At 39.5% G+C, this 12,518-nt stretch overlaps 1 protein-coding gene across 3 annotated transcripts in view; it reads left to right on the forward strand.

Moving 5' to 3' along the window:
* PRKN (parkin RBR E3 ubiquitin protein ligase) overlaps window positions 1-12,518 on the forward strand; it is a 604,066-nt gene that overhangs the window by 178,239 nt on the left and 413,309 nt on the right. For all 3 annotated transcript variants that reach the window (XM_081906896.1, XM_081906894.1, XM_081906895.1), the window contains exon 3: window positions 1,950-2,187. In XM_081906896.1, coding sequence (XP_081763022.1) covers window positions 1,950-2,187 — 238 coding nt within the window. The remainder of the gene's footprint in view (window positions 1-1,949; window positions 2,188-12,518) is intronic.

Raw genomic sequence — 12,518 nt, forward strand, 5'->3', positions numbered from 1 at the left:
TGCACTCATGGAGTCACAGTAAATTTGTGTTAATGAATGTACTTATATTAAACTATTTAACTATAATGTTAAAAAAGGCTATTTAATGTTAACATGGAGTTGAAAGTTAAAGCTTAGTATTAGCATTCTTTGATTAATAAGCCAGTAAAGCCATTGCTCTGACAAGTCTCTGTTGACTGGATTATTACTTCCTTGGGGAAAAGGTTCTTAAATTCAATTTCAAGAATCAAATGCATTTTCTCCACATTTTAGAATTTTATGTAAGAAATCAACATAAATATTGCCTTTCTAAAAACGATCCAAGGGTGGTGGTTGTCCTCCCGCCCCCTGGCCGATTATAAACAAATGCCAGATGTGGGGGTGGATGGAGGAAAGCAATAGTGCAGAACACATTAAAGTACAAATATTCCTAATCTGTCCCTGCAAATGACCTGGTGCCCAAATATTTGAAAGAGAACATATTTCAGAATCTGCTAACCCAGTTTTTAAGATCTGCAGGGGAGGCTCTTCTAATGGTTCTGGTTGATAGAAGACATTCTTCCCATTGGTCTGGGAAGACATTCCTGGCCTGGAAGACATTCTTCCCATTGGTGGCACCTCACTTGGACAACTCCCTGCCTCTCAAGGCGTGTTACACATCCTTGATGCAAAGTTTTCATTATATATTTTATTTTATGGGAATCTCTATTTAAATGTTAATAAGTTTCTTACCTCCCAGAGAGGTGGTCAGCCTTGTCACATTAGTTCATACGCTGGTTACTTCTATACTGGATTACTGCAATGTGGTGCTTCCTTTGCTGCAGTTAGTACAGAACGCTGCAGCAAAATTGTTGACAAGGCTTTCCTGGTCAGCAAATGGCCGTAGCCATGGAAGTTGGTCAAAGGCACTTCTAGCCACTGAGACATCCTGAACCTCCAGTGACAGAGCTGAATTTGCAACAGCCCCAAATATATTTAAGACATGCATTCCCCTAGGCCAGATCTTTCCAAACTTTTCATGTTGGTAACACACGTCTTAGACATGCATCATTTCGCGACACAGTAAATAAGTTTTACTAGCAAACCAAAAGTTAAACTAACCCTTTTCCAGCCCTGGGAAGAGCATGGGGAGCATTCACGAGACACCTCTACACACTGCAGCCAACACACTAATGTGTCACAACACAGTTTGGAAAGCTCTGCCATAGGCATTTGAGACTTTGCTGGGTTATTTGTTCCGATTTGTATGCTGCCATATTGTCAATTAATTGTATTTTTAAAAATTTAATATACATTGTGTATTATTGTTTTATGTAGTGTACACTGCTCTGCATAGGAGTCAGCTCCTAAAGGATGAACTCCCCCCCCCCCTAAAATATTTGATGGGGCTGGAGGGCCCCAAAGTTGATGAGCATTGCCATTCAAATGGTGTCTGCGTGCCACGTCTTGTGATTAGTTATGTGGGATGGGGACTTACCTGTTTTATTCAAGTTGGCACCCCTGCTGCCCTGAGGACAAAGGACAGTCTATAAATAAAATTAACAGCAACAACAACGGGGAGTGGGTGGTATTTCTCCCACCCACTTTGTTGTTAGTCACCTTGAATTTTTGGAAAGACCAATTATAAATGTTTTGAATAAGTAAATGTGGGTTTCTAAATCTCTTTGCAATCTTTATAAGATTTCAGAGAGCATATAGCTTTTCACAAAATATTGTTCAGAGCTGCTACTGACCCACTGTTTTCTTGTTAAATGTTTAGAACTGTCTAAGCATTGTGACCCATAAGCAATCCTAATTTTAGCAGTTTGCTTTTTGTCACTTTTTCTTCAGCCCCATTATTATTCATTGAAATTCTACATGAAATAGATAAGGGAATCGCTCTGTATAAAAACCCCACCAAACTGGAGATGGGAAATGCTTCTTTTATTTCAGACTTGAATATTGATGGAGACTTTATTCTTGTTTTTCAGAGCTGTGACCTGCCCCAGCAGAGTATCGTTCATATTGTTCAGAATCCACAGAATAAGGATGAAGAGGTTGAGACGGAAAGCAAAAATGTCTCTGGCATTCTAACAAGCAATGGAAGAGAAGCTGAAAGCCTCACTCGGGTGGATCTCAACACCAACCTGCTGCCTTCTCACTCAGCTGGCCTTGCTGTGATTTTAGACACTGTGGATGGCGGCATCTCCCCTCCAGCGGGCAATTTTGGTGAGTTGCTGAACCCACACAATCCAAAATACAGAGGGTTTCTTTTAAAGCCGATTGTGCAGTAGGGAAATCACAACTTTTCCCTGTCTTTTTGGTGAACCATATAGAAAAACCCCGGAGGCTGGGGCACTGTTTTGGGTGTTCTTTGAGCCCTGTTGCTTATATTCAAGGGATGCATGGTGTGATTATCCTGAGTTTGCTTGACAAGGCTGCTGCCATTTTATAGTTCCCCAAATCCATTTGGGAATCAGCAGCCAGTCATGCTGGTGTGCATGTTTCTTTGTTTAATCCTCACTGTCATAGACAAGAAGCACATTGTGTATTCTGTTTAGTCTGCCAGCCCTCCTGGGAATCTCTATTTAAATGTTAATAAGTTTCTTACCTCCCAGAGAGGTGGTCATTCAGCTCCGAGGCACAATGTCATTCAACACTTGCCAGGGATCTAGAGGCATGGAGGGATGATCTTCTTGCTAAAGAGGGATATTTAGATTTAAGGAGCAAGAAGCACAGCTCTCTTCAACCTTTTGTAGCATTCTACATGATGGAGAGTTTAAGGATCACTAGAGTTTAAGGGCTTTGTGGCCAGCAGTGGAACAGGCTGAGGATCACAGTCATAGTATTATGTTGGTTGAAGCTTTCCTTCTCTAGCTGTCAGGGAACTGGTAATCTGATGCCATATCCTGGTTTTCCAACTCTTTTGGAATAATTTGGAAAGGAGATTTAAGAGTTGTGATGTGGAGAATTAGTTTTCATTCAAGCAGTGCAGTGAAAGAGTTGTTCAACAGTGGAACCAATTCCCACAAGAGGTGATGGAGGTTTTTAAGCAGAGGTTGGATGGCCGTGTCTCATTTATGATCTAGTTGAGTTTCCTGCATTGCTGGGGGTTGGACTAGATGACCCTCGGGTCCCTTCCAACTCTACAACTATATGATTCTATGGTCTATACATGTTTTGAATATCTAGTGGCACATCCCTTCTGGGACAATACCTGAGGAAGACTCTCAGACTACATGGTTGGGGGAGACTTGAGTGTTTGAACACTCTTCTACAAAAAAGAAAAAGAAAACCCTCAACACCTACTCCCTGGATTGTATCCAATTTATGTTATACTCAGAGCAGACTCACTGAAATCAGTTGACTTAAGGTAGTCATAACTTCAATGGTTTCATGATTTCAGTGGGTCCACTCTGAGTATGACTTAGTTGGCTACAACCCTCTCTAGGTAGAAAGTTAGCATATCTGAGAAAAGGGCTGTAGCATAGCTTTCACTTTGATAAGCTCATTTTCTATGGGCAAGGCTCTTTAAACCACTCAAGCATGCAATAACCTACCATCACCATTAAGTGGTAGATCCAGGAAGGACTATACCATATTTTTCCGTGTATAAGAATTTCCCACATTTTTTTTAAGTTTAAAAATGGGGGTCGTCTTATACACAGATAGTGCATATGGGGGGGGGGTTCTTTATTTGGAGTCCCAAAAAATAGGGGTTGTGTTATACATGGATGCATGTTATACACGGAAAAATATGGTAAGTTTTGAACATAAAGTTCAGTGCTTACTTTTCCCCAAATATTACCACCTAATATTTAGAAATAAATGGCAGTATGTCATCATATGGTATTATCATTTCCCTCATCTGAACTATGAATGTGGACTGCATTTACAGGATTCCTTCCCCTGTCCTGAAGCAGTGGTTCTGTTCTGAACTTGGTAGTGAATTCTGTAGGATCCATTGATTTTGCAAATACACATATAAGAACATAAGAAAAGCCCCACTGGATCAGGTGAAAGACTCATCTAGTCTTCCATCCTATTCTTACAGTGGCCAACCAGATGCCTTTAGGAAGTGCCAAGCTGGACCTGAGTGGAACAGTGTTCCCCTCCCTTGGGATTCTCAGTAACTGGTTTTCGGCGGCATCCTTCCTCCCGAGGGTAGAGCTAGAACATAGCGATTGTGGCTAGTAGCCATTGAGAATCTTATTTTCCATGACTTTGTCTAATCCTCTTTTTAAAGTTGGTGGCCATCGCTACATCTTGTGGGAGCAAATTTCATAGTACTTTCTTTTGTCAGATCGCTTCAGTAGATGGCCTCAGGTTCTAGCATTGTGTAAGAGAGGGTAGAACTTCACAACACCATGCATCATTTTATCCATTTTATCATATCCCCCCTCACGTATTTGCTTTTTTAACAAACCAACACTGATTATTCTAAGTAACTAAATAGCTTTATGTGATTTTAAAAGAACTGTAGAAAAGAAACTGTAGAACTGTAGAAAAGAACTGCAAATCGCAAGAGGGTTCCCAACTTCTACAATTGACTTGATCAACCTCATGCTGCCAACTAATGATGAATGAGTGCAGTTTAGGACCGAATTAGTGCCTCACAATGCTCCACACATCACATTCTGAATGAATAATGTGGCAAGAGGGGTGCCTTGTCATTTCAATCTGATCAGCTCAGGTGGATGTAGTCCACATTTTATATTGTTTCTTTCTTCAGGTGTGTGCACACCTGTATCCAGTATTTGATTTTTTGTTATTATTTGCAGGCTGATGCTTGTGTTGGAATAGCTATCACATCTGCTTAGGTTTCCCACAGTGCGTTAGTATTTGGTTCTGCTGTCTGCTACTCATAACTCCCCCAGCCATAACGAATCCCACTTTGACAAACCAAAACTTAGCAAAGAGTCCTGATGGCTGGCTGACAGCACAGCAGATGCAGATGGCCCCTGTCTTTCCAACTACTTCATTTTATGATTCAGCTCAACTATATCTTACTTGTCATGAATAAGACAGCCTAGCTGAGTGACATTTCTGCTTGACTGGTAGTTAATGACAAAGAATCTCTGGTGGGATGTTTTCTTTTCCTCAGGATATTCCAAGTTTCGCTATGACTAAAGGGAGGCAAAAAACATGGTTTTAATTTAGGGTGTTGATGATGATGTAAGCACAGCCATCTGTACTAGTGATAATTGTGACACATGGTTTCCGTGTTCTTTGAGGTAGTTTATGGAGGAAGATGCAAAACTGACAGGGATAGGACATTTGATTGATTTACCTCCAGAACAGATAACATCTTGTGTTGTTTAATTGTAGGGAGAAATGAGGGACATTCTCATTTCCAAAGTATCTATATGTAAGGGTGGAGAAAACTATGCACTCTGATTTTGATTATTTTGAATGATTGTTGGATATTTTATTTGTTCTTTTGGCATTGTTACTTGTTGCTTTTGTAATGTATGACTGCATAGTAGATAGCAGATTTAATACTTTGTCTAATAGGCAAAGAACCACCAGATATATTCAATTTGAGGTTACTTTATCGGTATACATAAGGGACAGGGAACACTTGGCCTTGCAGATGCTGTTGGGCACTAGTTCCATCAACTCCAGACAGCATGGGCGATGTTCATGGAGTTGTAGTCCAATGTTATCTGATAGGGCAGAAGGTGTCTGTCTCTGGAAACCATGATACTTAGAGTAGTGTAATGGGCATAGGGTGGTTAGATGAAAAAGAAGATGGTTCTCCTTCCTTGCTTGACAAACCACTCGCTGCATCCAGAACAGAATGGAGGGCAAGGGCCAGGTAAAGTGCATGGGAGGTATTTTTCTATTTGTTTTGTTTGCTTCACAAAGGGCAGGAGCAAATGGAGACAGCTAGCTGTCCAAGCACAGAGGGAATCCAAGAGCCCCAGAGAGCCAAAAAATGGGGAAGCTTAAGAGGTGTGAGTCTCCCTTGGTTGGAGAAGGAGCAAGCGCAAATAAAGCAAGGTCAAGACTCTAACCCAGGAGTGTAATAAACAATTTTTCTGTAGCCCCTTCCTGAAATGGTAAGAATGAAGGCTCTTTAACAAGGGCTAAAACTAGATCTTTATGTTGTTTAGTTGTGGATTATTAGAGAGCATTTTAAAAAGTGTTCTGTGTTCCACTTTTGCCTGAGGCAAATGAGAAAACCAAGTTTCTGAGTTGCTTGTCACATTTCTAAAACTTATACTGTCAAATTAGTTTCAGGTCAAGTAACAGTTTGATGTGCATCCCCTCTTCCCTATTTTAATAAAGGATTAGGCTGAGAACTCGTAGTCCTAAAATAAACTGCTTTTTTATTTCTTTCATCATCTTCTTGAGAACACCATCTAATGTGAGCATTGATCCATCCAAAATGCTCTCCAACATAGCATACACATCTATATTGATGTTGTGGAACATGAACCTGCATAAACACTCAACAAGTGAACCAGCTAAATCTAAGACAAGTACAACGGCAAAGTTATTACTGCTTATGACCCATTTCCAGCCTCCTCCATCAAAAACAAAAACAAACCCTGAATGTCTAAGAATTTACCATTTTATATACAAAAACCAAGCATTTATGTTCAACACAGGTCTTTGTTTGTTTGTTTTGCAACCACACACACGTTGCACAAAGAAATAATGTCCCTATTAGCCCAGTACCAGTCTTGGATGGCTTAATGTTATAATGCATTTTGCAGATAAATCTACTTTTAGTCCATGTTGATCAGTGTGAATCAATAAATGTATGGCAGAAGCGGTATCTTTTCAATTTGCATACATTAATTAGTTTATCTTTTCAAAGCTTTATCATGTTTTATGGCATAAGGAGGAGCCGCAACAAAGCATTTATCATAGGTCAATCTTGTTTCCCCCCCTGCAAGAATAGATAAATATAGGTATCTATTTTATGAATTTGTTTGTAGTAATGTAATACAGGTTTGGAAATATTAAGTACTCACTTGGTAGTGAACCTATTGCTCTCCAAATACAGTAAAGAGATTAATTAATCCAGTACACAATAGATTCCTGTGGTACCTATGTGTAGCCCTTGGGGAGCCATGTTTCTCTGCAGGGAAGGAATAGAGATCTCTCTCTTATCCTAACAGAGTAACTGAAGGGGACTAAGAAGAAAAAACTGGTCAGGGCGGAGGTGAGAAAGTAGACACTCAGGCAGAATATTCTTTGTGGTGAGGGTATTGCCACTGTGATAGACATTTTTCTTTCCTTGTCATAGCCCATTAAACTTTAAAAGCCCTTCAGTTGTTACTGGTGCTTGGTGGCCTTTAGCACTGCTGAGGTATTGCTCTTCTGTAGTCAAGTGGGATTTGAATTAAAATTGTGGTTCCACACTCACAAAAATATCATGTGCTATGACAAATCACAACCCTGCAATGCTCATCCCCACAGCAGTGGCAAAAAGTGGGGAGCACATTACTGCCATAAGCGTATAAGTTACCTGTCACTCCTCTTTTCCTTCTCTGTCGACATTTGGATTCTAAACTCTTCTTTTATTACTCTTCTGCAAGGTACATTAATAGAGCAATACAAATGACTATTATTGTTGTCATTTTTCATTATTACTGCTGCAACATGTATTTATGGCACCTTGCATGACACTTGCATGAGTGTTCCTGATGTTAATCCAGTTCCTTCTTTGGGTTGAGCAAAGCATCCATAATGAGCATAAACTCAGAGAGTGTTATCGGCTTTAATAGGACAATTGCTTCAAAGACCAGGAACTGTCATATTCTTAAATTTGTATACCACCCCAAAAGGGCATCAGATGTCAATCAGCCAAAGGCCTGGTTAAAGAGGAACATTTTCGTCTGGTGCCTAAAAGTGTATAATGAAGGCGTCAGCCAAACCTCTCCGGGGAAAACATTCCACAAACAGATCATATTGGATTAAAAAACCCATTGCACAAACTCAAGTTATTTCCTCTTGCCGTGGTAACGATGTACAAGATTATATATTTCAGGGAAAATCACATTTGTTTAAATGCACTACACAGTGCTATCTTTGGGTGGAATGTTTCTTTCTGACCCTCTTAAGTAGTCTGTTTGCACTGCAAGGAAATGTATTTGATTACCTTTTGTGTGTATATCTGGGCAATGTGCCACAAGGACATATCACACTCTTTAATTTGGTGTTGTTTGAAGCAAGGCTTTCTAAATAACATTCACTTTTAATTAAGTCATTACTTCTATTATCATCAAGGAACAACTGACTATGGGTGCACTTACCAAAGCCCCTGTCTAATGCTAAACATACAAACTAAAACACACCTTACTTTTCTGTAGTTAGGATAGCAAAAACTATGCCCCCCCCCAAAAAAGGTTTGAAAGTTGGCTACATACACGGTATCTCCTGCTGGCCTTAGTGATGATTAGTATGTCAGTCTTCCTCACTGACATAATTCTAAATATAAAAATTTGTATCTCCCCCTTGACCTTCTAAAAACAGCAGAAAGTGCTTTTCTAAGACATTAACATAATGGAACCTTTTCAGTAAAATGATAAATTGAGCCCATTTCAGCAAACAGAATGCATACTTGGTAATTTATTGCAGTCTTTGCCAATGCTGGGAACCTCATTCATATCATATGCTTTTAGTTCTAATGAGTATGGTGCCATTTCCCTACTTGCTTCACTTCTTTCATATTTGCCAAGGTGAGTAGCATTCTTTTGAGTGGAACCTGAGATGCTTTGGGGAATTCCTTGCATCATGGCAACTCACCAAACATCTCTGGTCATTTTAAGCAATGTTTTGTTTTCATTGGAATTTCTTGTTTCTTCCAGAAGAATGTTTGCAGTGAGAGAGTTTATGGAAGAAGGGCACAGCTATATTTTCATTCATATGTGAGAGTGAGAGTTCATAGGGGTTTGTTGTTTTTAATTCCCCTGCACAACTTCAGTTAGTTGTGTGAGTAGACCATAGTAGAAATTGTACTAGATGATAAATGTAATCATGGTGAGGGAAATAAAGTCAGATTAGTGACAGCGGTTCCAAGTGACTAACTCTTCTGTTTATTCTTATTTTCTGCCACTTGAAATTATGGGCCCTGGGAGCCCACAGTGTATCTAATTAATAACCTTAAAAAATAGTTAAGCCTCAAAGGAGGTGGGAGAAAACTATTGTATACATTATCCACAGGCCATAGTTGATGCTGATAACTGTTCATTGCAAGACCTCAAAATTGCTTAACCAGTTTGCACCCATAAATTTTCATGGAAACTCAGGGTCTGTAGCAAAAAATATATGATACGATTTAATAAAAGTTGCTCACTGACCTTAGAATGCACAGCCAAAGTTTCTCCTGCTCTCCTTATCACTCAGGGGGTTGGCTCAAGATGGCTGAAAAGCTGTGTGGCATCAGAGCATCTAAGCCAATGAAAGCCAGAGTTTAGAACACAGTTGTTGGTTGGTGGTGGATTATAACTACTGTGGCTTGTGAATAAGCTACCTCCCTGTTTAAGGGAAAGCCATGAATTTGTACTCTTGGGAGAAAAAATATTTGCATAAAATCATTGTCGATATTGCTGTAAAATAAATAAATAAAATTAATTAATCTGAGAACACCTTTGTGCAAATCTACATTTGGGATCATGAATTTATATAGATTTTTTAAAACAAAAAAGCAGAAAACCAATTATAAGCTGTAAACAGAAACAGATGTTTAGTTTGAGAGTCAATTTGCATTAGGTTAGTTATCATTTGCCTAAATTTCCCACTCTTTCTTTCATTCAGGAGAGGCTGGTGCAAAAGAGTGGAGTTGTGCTGTTGCCCTCCAGTCATTGTCCCTTACTGGGGTGGTGCAAGATCAAGGCAGGGCTGCAGCAAGCCAGAGCCATGTAAGCACACTGGCAGAGCTAATCTGGTGTTCCTGCTGGTGCACTTGCACTGCCCCAACCTCACTCTCATCCTGTCCCATCTCAGCAAGTGGCACAGCACTGTGATGCTTCTTTCTTTCTTTCTTTCTTTCTTTCTTTCTTTCTTTCTTTCTTTCTTTCTTTCTTTCTTTCTCATAGCAAAAGTTTAGAAATCAGTGTATTTTCTTCCATTGCTTATACAGCCAACCAGTACCACCCATAAACAACTCCTCAGTCATGCCAGTGACTCAGCCACTCAGCTAGGTATTTGGTGCAATAACACGCATTAAAAGGGAAATCATTTTGTCAGGAGAGGTAATATTGAAATGTCAGAGAAAGTACTGACTATAAGAGCAATTACTCTAGTAAGCACCATGTCAACACTCAAGCCCTGACCCATTTAGAGCCAGACAGTACCTAAATGGTACAGTAATGGTCTGTTTCCCGATTTTTGTTCTATCCATAATTGCAACAGTGTGTCTACACAGATTTCATTATGTTTTATCCATACTGTGGGAATGCCTGCCTTCTTCTCACGTCTTGTGGTTGATTAACCAGTTCTGGAAGTTTGTTTTCTCCTTCTAATGTGGAAAGGTAAAGGTGTGTATGCAGTGACTTTCCCTTTGGCTGTGCATTCCCTGCATTCAAAAGAGAAAACTGAGTCTGTCAAGTGCTGAACTACCCCTCCCACCTACCTTAACTTTCACAGGGGAGCTAATGTTTGATGCTGAACAATACACCTGCCCCTGTGATGCTGCATTCCTCAATGGACTGAACAAGATCTCTAAAGCAGGCTGCCTCTTTCAGCTGTTTTTCTTCAACCAAGCACAGTATTTCTCTAACACACACCCAGTACCACACACACATTAAGACACTGCAACCAGGATTCCCTCTTTGCAGCCAACAGTCAAGAGAAACTCTCTAATTAGGGGACCAATCAGTTATTGCTGGAATGAGGAAGTAATGAATCAAATGAAAATCATGAGGGGGAAAAGGGGAGATGCTAAGAACTGTCTACACTTGTGACGATTAAGATGCTGCTTTACTCTCTTTTTTTAAGGCTGGGTTTTTTTGTGGTAGGGAATAATAGAACAATTGCTGGGGAAACTTGTGAAGATTACAGTTAGATGGCAGTGATGTGTGGAGCCATCACAATAAGTGAGTGAACAAGCAGCTCTTGTAGCAGATTGTATTCCTTGTGGCAAGCAAGGTAGGGTTCCACATTGCCTGTGGCAAATTGCTCAGACTGAAAAGGAGGTCTGCCACTTTCTAATAGTATATATTAAAGAATGTCATGCTGTGATAACAAGGAATATCACAAAGGTGTGACAAAACAGTTTTAATAACTTTAAAATGTAAGCGTGAGCACGTTAACTCAATGATGTCTCCCTTGTCTTTAATCTTCAAACGATGGTTCTAGCCTATTTTTCCTGTGAGGCATTGCAAAGGCAGGTTTCACATGCATATTCATGGCACAATACAGTCTCCCTGTGCACCTCTGTTCTCTTTCAGCGGTGTAATGCAAGGGTTGGAAGGGGAGGGTGCCATTTCCAAGAAGTAGGCAATCTCTCGGTTTTCTCAGATACAGTGTAAAGCAGTGTTTCCCAACCTTTGGTCTCTAGCTGTTTTTGGACTACACTTCCCATCATCCCTAACCACTGGTCTTGCTCGCTAAGTATGATGGGAGTTGTAGTCCAAAAACAGCTGGAGACCCAAGGTTGGGAAACACTGGTGTAAAGTATGTGTACTGCTTTGAATTAGTGACACAGTCTTGCAAAATGAAATAACACACTAATGCCTGCATCTGAAATAGCTGCTGTGCATGAACAGCTGCTGGGTAGGTGTGATGATTTGTTGTACTGCATATATACTGTTGATGCATTTCTTCAAAAAATAGGTTTATTGAAGCCAATGGGTCTTTCCCAAGACTGTTATTCACAATACAATACAGAAGCATTTCCCTCTTAATGTGTTTTTTTGCTTAATTCTCTCTATGTTAATTTCCCCCCCTTTCAGAATGATACTAATGTGAATTTCTTTTTTAAAGATAGCAGAGTTTCTTCTATTAGAGTTAGTTGTCCCATTACAAAGATCTGTGGGCTGCCATTTTCAAAGAGGAATCTCAGGTTGTTTGTTGTCATGGCAAAAAAGTGGATCCTTCTAACCCAATATCACAGTTAAAAATAAATAAATAAATAAATAAATAAATAAATAAATAAATAAATACTCCATTTGGTAGTAGCTTTCAATAGTATAATTGCATTTGTCGGTCTGTTTAGCCACCATTGTGATTTTGCATTGCAACAAAGTAAGACAACATTGACATACTGTGAAGATGTACCATGACAAATTGCCATGACATAGATATAGACATAATAATTTCTGTCTTGCTGGACATCTATTAAAGTGTCATTCTAAATAAATGAAAGAGATATTGATGGCTATAAGAGGGATTTTTATAGAACAAGCAGATCTTTTTAAAAAAACAACAACGACAAAACTGTGTCTCATCGATACAGCATGGTCTTTCTTTCTTTCTTTCTTTCTTTCTTTCTTTCTTTCTTTCTTTCTTTCTTTCTTTCTTTCTTTCTATATTATAGTACAAAATGTGACATCCAAATGAATTATAGTTAAATCTCTCTTGGTCCATTTTTCTGAGCCTCATTA

The sequence above is a fragment of the Podarcis melisellensis genome (genome assembly GCF_964234715.1).
Source record: "Podarcis melisellensis genome assembly, chromosome: 3".
Taxonomy (NCBI): Eukaryota; Metazoa; Chordata; class Lepidosauria; order Squamata; family Lacertidae; genus Podarcis; species Podarcis melisellensis.